Below are 6,940 nucleotides of genomic sequence, written 5' to 3'. Positions count from 1 at the left end.
TGTTAAGACATTTACAAACATATTTATTTTATTTAATTTATTTATTTTAACTTCATTTGAATTAATGTTAAATACTAATCTCTATTCACCACTTGCGCACTTCAACCGATAAAAAGCTCATCTCAAATTAACTATATGGCAACGCTTGCCTTTACTTCTTTTAATACGGTTGTGCAATGCACTTTTGCCTTTGGGTTTCTTTCTTTTTATTTTACTCGCAGACTAAGACGGTCGGTTCGGTGAAGTGCGCAAGTGGCAATTGAACTTAACAAATTAATTTTGAATAAAACATAAATAGTGAAATCATAGATCCCGTTTTTAATTTTGAAATTATAAAAAATAACTTTAAAAACTATTAAAGTTTCAACATGGCGCCCGAGCAGGGACTATTTTAAAGTGTTTTTTTTAAAGTGTTTTTTTTTAAATCTGTTTTTTATCGTGAGTGTTTTTATTTGTAAAAAACAATTATCATTGCCACGCGGTCCACGTTTCTTTTTTTTATTAATTATAAACGGTACTGGCACCGCATCGCAAATTCATCAATACCGCTATCCAAATCCGCAACGGTGCTTTACGGACCACGTTTATCATCTTATTAAATAAACGGCACTGGTACCGTAAAATAATTTCACCGGTTTGCTGTATCACCACATCGCTGCAAAAATCCGCAACGGTGCTTTACGGACCACGTTTATCATTTTTCATAAATAAACGGCACTGGTACCGTGAAATAATTTCACCGGTTTGCTGTGTAACCACATCGCTGCCAAAATCCGCAACGGTGCTTCACGGACCACGTTTATCATTTTCTGGAAATAAACGGCACTGGTACCGTAAAATAATTTCACCGATTTGCTGTGTCACCACATCGCTGCCAAAAGCCGCAACGGTGCTTTACGGACCACGTTTATCATCTTATTAAATAAACGGTACCGCTACTGCTGTTTCACCAACATCGCTGTTTTTCAAATTTTCCAATCAATGGACTGTTGCTGTAATAGGAGACCAAAGGATTGTCAGGTAATAGAAATGTAGATGAGGGACAGTGCTTAAATAAAATTTAATTACAGCGGCAAAATCACCGCAAGCATAACAATTTTCCTTCATTATAGAATCCTAACAGCACTGCCATCTGCATTCTCTCTTTTTTGATTACAAGTACATTGCATTATATTAACAAAAAATATAATATACATTATTAACATTATATTGAATTATATATTAACAATAAATAAAAAATATATCATTTACATTATACTGCATTCTATTAACAACGAATATAAACGAAATATACAATACAGCTAAACGTGAAGCACGTCGATTCATTTAGTACAAAATATTTTTCTCTTTTGTTGTTATTTGTAATTATTTATTTTCTGAAATGCCTACTAAAAAGCGATCACAGTCTTTGCAATCTCCAAAGGGGGTAGAAACCTTGATCCATAATCGAGAAGCAGTAGTTGCCGACATTTTAAGGTTAAAGGCAAACTTACTAGAAGGCAATGTTGCAAAAAGTCCTAGTGAGCTAGAGTGTAGATTGGAAATACTTGACTCGTACATTGACAAAGCGATGCAATACCAGAGCAAAATATTTGACCTGGATCCTACTGATGACTATAGGGCTGTTTTAGAAGATATTTGTGTTTCAACTAAATCCTTGTTTTTACAAAAGTTGAAAAAGCATCGCCTTGTTAGCGCCCCTGCAATCTCGCACCACTGTGGTCGACCGCAATCGAAGTTGCCAAGCATGCGACTACCAAAATTCAGCGGCAAATACTGTGATTATAAAAATTTCATTAGTTTGTTTGAAAGCCTTGTTCATAGTGATGAAACTCTTACGGACATTGAAAAATTCAACCATTTACTGTCATGTTTGTCAGATGAAGCTCTTGGTACTGTGAAGGCCTTTCAAGTCACTGAGAGGAATTACCCAAAAGCGTTAGCCAGTCTTAGGAAGGTGTACGACAACAATTGTCTCATTTTTTCCGACAATATTAGTAAGCTTTTCGATCTCCCAGTAATTCACAAACCGTCTGCTGCATCTTTGCGCACTACAATTGACACTGTGTCTGCCATCTATGATTCCCTTCTTTCAATAGGAGATGATAAGAATATCACCAATGCAATTCTTATTCATTTAGTCATGCAAAAGGTGGATTCAGTCACAAAATCAAAATGGGAAGAACAGCTGGACTACAACACTTTGCCATTATGGAGTGACTGTGAAGCAGCTCTTAATAAAAGGTTCCAACATCTATCAGCGGACGAGACCTCTTCTACAAAGCATAAAAAATCAGTGCCAGAGTGTGACCAAAAACCCGGTGTTAAACGGGACAAACGCAGCTTTAAATCCTCCTTTGTCTGCAACAAGCTGAATCAATCCAATGATCCCAAATGCGTATATTGTATGTCTAATATCCATATGATAACGAAGTGTACATCATTTGCTGAATTGCCTGTGTCACAACGGTTCGACGCAGTCAAGGCAATTCCAGCGTGCATAAACTGTTTAAAAAAAGGGCATTCTGTTTCAGCATGTAAATCATCACGTTGCAGAGTGTGTGCGGGACAACATCACACACTACTGCACAAATACACTCCAATTATCCCTCACGCAACTGCAAGTTCTGATTCCGATCGCGTTTTTGTAAATCATAGTGCTACTAAGTGCGACCAGGTAATTTTGGCGACAGCACTAGTTACTGTAAAGAGTAAGTCTGGAGAGTACCGAACAGCCAGAGCCTTACTTGATTCCGGTTCTCAAACAAATTTCATGACCGAGGAGCTTGCACAACTATTGCAGTTAAGAAGGGAAGATGGATGCCTTAATTTAATTGGAATTGGTAAGATAAATACCACAGTTAAGCATAAGTTACATGCGACTGTGAGATCGCGAGTCAATTCTCATGAATTCTCAGCCGATTTTTGGGTATTGCGAACAATATCCACCTACCAACCAAATCATAATATATCTACCGCCAGTTGGAAGATTCCGGCAAACATTGAGCTTGCTGATCCATATTTCTACAAGTCACAAAGAATTGATCTTCTTCTTGGTGCTGAAACGTTTTTCGAACTTCTATCGGTCGGACAAATAAAACAAAGTCCGAATCTCCCCACGCTGCAGAAAACATTACTTGGCTGGACTGTGTCTGGAAAATATCAAAGCAATAGAAATGTTGAGCCCCATGCTAATGCCTTAACTGTTTCACAAGATGATGACACTGTAGTTAGCTCATTGTTGCAAAAATTTTGGGAACTTGAAGAAATTCCCAATAGTGAAAAAACCGCCACGCTCATACCTGAGCACAAACTTTGCGAGGATAAATTCTTGTCGTCAGTGCAACGCTTACCATCGGGGCGATTCAAAGTTTCTCTTCCTTTCAAGTCTGATTCCCGCAACATTGGGCTATCATTTGAGACAGCTAAGCGTCGTTTCTTGTCACTAGAGCGTAGACTTTCTAAAGATGCTGCTCTGCATGATTTATATATGGACTTTATGAAAGAATACGTAAATCTAGGTCACATGTCTTTATCAACTCGCAACTTCTCTGTATCTCCCCACTACTTCATACCACATCAGTGCGTATTAAGACCACAAAGTACATCGACAAAACTTCGTGTAGTCTTCGATGCTTCTTCGAGAACATCAACTCAACTGTCATTAAACGACATATTACTGGTGGGTCCGACGATACAAGAAGAATTGTACACAACGTTGCTCCGTTTCCGTATGCATAAATATGCATTAACTGCTGACATTACTAAAATGTACCGTCAAGTTTTGATTGACGAGGCAGATCGCGACTTTCAACTCATTCTGTGGAGGGAAAGTCCAAACGAAGAATTGAAGACTTACCAATTGAACACTGTGACATACGGAACATCCTCTGCACCATTTTTAGCAACTCGATGTTTACGCCATCTAAGTGATCTCAATCAATCAACGCTTCCAATTGGTTCCAATGTTATTCGAACCGACTTCTATGTTGATGACTTGCTGACAGGTGCAGATTCATTTAATGAACTCGAAACAATTCGAAGGCAAGTCACCCAAATTCTGGAGACAGCTGGGTTCCAGTTAGCCAAATGGTTCTCAAACCACCCCACCTATCAGGACGATAAGCAGTTGAAAAAATCATTGAATATAACCGATATTGATACAACGAAAGCACTAGGCATACAGTGGCATACCACAAAAGATGTGTTTAGGTTTCAGTTGGACGACACTTACCTAAATTTGCGTGCAACAAAAAGAAATATCTTATCGATATCAGCTCGTCTATTCGACCCCCTTGGCTTATTATGCCCAATTGTTGTGAAAGCAAAAATTTTATTGCAAGAATTGTGGTTACAGAAACTTGACTGGGACGAATCCATACCCATGCGTCTTGACACTGCTTGGCAGGCCTTTAAGAATGACTTGAAACAGTTAAACTTAATTTCAATTCCGCGATATGTTAATTTGCATTTTAATGTTAAATGCCAAATTCATGGTTTCGCTGATGCATCAGTGCGAGCATATGGCTGCTGTCTATACGTAAGATGTGAAACGTCAAATGGTTTCAAGTGTGAGTTGCTTACTGCTAAATCAAAAGTTGCTCCTCTGAAAACCAAATCTTTACCTCGGTTAGAGTTATGCGCTGCACATCTGCTTGCTAAATTGTGGAATAGAATCCGTGTAATGTTCCATCACAACATCGACGAGGTAGTTTTTTGGACCGATTCAACAATCACACTACATTGGATCAAAACGCATCCGTCAACACTTTCAACATTCGTGGCGAACAGGGTTTCAGAGATACAAGAATGGTCAACTAATATAACATGGCGACACGTGCAGTCACAGCACAATCCTGCTGACATAGTATCCAGAGGATGTAACGTTACTGAACTAGTCAGTTCAATTTGGCAAACTGGGCCTGAATACCTGTCGCAAGATGTTGCCAAGTGGCCAATTAAAATAGCGCCAATAATCACTTCGGATCAAGAATCTCTGGAAACAAGGAAAACAAAAGCTGTGTTTATCGTATCGGAAGAACCCTCAAACGCAATTTTGAAGTTAGTCGGTACTCAGTCATCATACATGAAGCTTATGCGAATTGTTGCGTATATACTCCGATTCATAAATCGCGCTAGGAAATGTCAAAAAGAGATATCACTAATCCTAAGTGTCAAAGAATTAAATGGCGCTTTCTTAAAGGTCGTGGAACAGGTTCAAAAAAATGCATTTCAAGATGAGATATATGCACTGATGAAGAAACAGCTGTTAAAACCAGGCATGCAGAAACTTACTCCATTTCTGCACGATACAAATTGTGGCCCCAATAAAGTAACACTGTTACGTGTGGGAGGCCGGTTGCTCAATGCCCCAATTAGCCATGATTCCAAGTTTCCACTCCTCATGCCAAAAAATTGCCATTTTATTAATATCTACTTAAGGCATCTACATTTAAATAATTGTCATGCAGGTCCCAAGGCGTTAGGGTCAATTTTGCGGCAAAAGATATGGCTTGTTAACGCGAAAGCAGCTTGCAGTAAAACTGTAAGAAGTTGCACACATTGCTTTCGCTATAAACCGAAACTTCTGACTCAAATAATGGGAAATTTGCCAACTGATCGAGTCACAGCAACGCGTCCTTTTTTGATTTCAGGTGTCGATTTTTGTGGTCCCATGTATACAACATTAAAAATACGTGGTCGACCACCAGTTAAAACATACATTGCCGTTTTCGTTTGCTTCACGTCTAAGGCTGTACATTTTGAACTAGTCTCTAATTTATCTTCTAATTGTTTTATTCTTTGTCTTAAAAGGTTCGTGGGACGGAGAGGATTGCCAGATCGAATTTACTGCGACAACGCAACAAATTTCGTGGGAGCCTGCCGAGAGCTGAAAGAACTGCAACAAACGTTCAAAGTACAGAAAGACCAGCTGGTGTCATATGCTGCACAAGAGGGAATCGAGTTTGTCTTCATACCGCCTCGCGCACCACATTTCGGAGGATTGTGGGAAGCCGCCGTAAAGTCCGCGAAACATCTATTACTTCGAACAGCGGGCAGCGCAATGCTAACCAACGAGGAACTGCAAACATTGGTAATTCAGGTGGAAGCCGTTCTCAATTCAAGACCAATCGAACCTCTCAGCCAAGATCCAAACGACGGTCAAGCACTAACACCAGCACATCTACTAATAGGGGATTCTCTGCGCACGCTGCCGCAAGAATCAACGCTCGACGTGCAAAACAGCAATCTGAATTATGCGCAGAGATGGCGGCTGCTATGCGAGCTCAAACGCAGATTCTGGCGGGCCTGGTCCAAGGACTATATCCTCAACTTGCAAACAAAAACCAAATGGATCTTGGAACAGCCGAACGTAGCAGTCGGCCGTCTCGTCGTTGTCCACGAAGACAATCTTCCCCCTCACCAATGGTTGATCGGCAGGGTCCAAGGTACGGTAGTCGGGAGCGACGGCAGGGTACGAGTGGTAGACGTTAGAACAAAGAATGGAGTCATAAGAAGGCCAATTCACAAATTGGGGTTGCTTCCAACTTGAACACCTATGGTGCTTCAACGTGGCCGGTGTTAAGACATTTACAAACATATTTATTTTATTTAATTTATTTATTTTAACTTCATTTGAATTAATGTTAAATACTAATCTCTATTCACCACTTGCGCACTTCAACCGATAAAAAGCTCATCTCAAATTAACTATATGGCAACGCTTGCCTTTACTTCTTTTAATACGGTTGTGCAATGCACTTTTGCCTTTGGGTTTCTTTCTTTTTATTTTACTCGCGGACTAAGACGGTCGGTTCGGTGAAGTGCGCAAGTGGCAATTGAACTTAACAAATTAATTTTGAATAAAACATAAATAGTGAAATCATAGATCCCGTTTTTAATTTTGAAATTATAAAAAATAACTTTAAAAACTATTAAA

General features: G+C 39.4%; 1 protein-coding gene across 1 annotated transcript; it reads left to right on the top strand.

The window, feature by feature from the left end:
* Positions 1–1,381: 1,381 nt before the first annotated feature.
* On the top strand, positions 1,382–6,495 carry LOC119664680. The gene is made up of 2 exons (XM_038074133.1): positions 1,382–5,755; positions 5,815–6,495. Exons 1-2 carry the CDS (start codon positions 1,382–1,384, stop codon positions 6,493–6,495), a joined length of 5,055 nt encoding a protein of 1,684 aa, XP_037930061.1.
* Positions 6,496–6,940: the final 445 nt, after the last annotated feature.

The sequence above is a fragment of the Teleopsis dalmanni genome, unplaced genomic scaffold (genome assembly GCF_002237135.1).
Source record: "Teleopsis dalmanni isolate 2A unplaced genomic scaffold, ASM223713v2 unscaffolded_contig_2476, whole genome shotgun sequence".
In the NCBI taxonomy this organism is placed as follows: Eukaryota; Metazoa; Arthropoda; class Insecta; order Diptera; family Diopsidae; genus Teleopsis; species Teleopsis dalmanni.
This window is presented reverse-complemented; position numbering and strand designations above follow the sequence as displayed.

Coding starts and splice junctions, on each gene's coding strand:
- LOC119664680 (XM_038074133.1), top strand. CDS start 1,382: ATGCCTACTAAAAAGCGATCACAGTCTTTGCAATCTCCAAAGGGGGTA. Junction 5,756..5,814: donor TTTGCTTCACGTCTAAGGCT/GTACATTTTGAA, acceptor TTGTCTTAAAAG/GTTCGTGGGACGGAGAGGAT.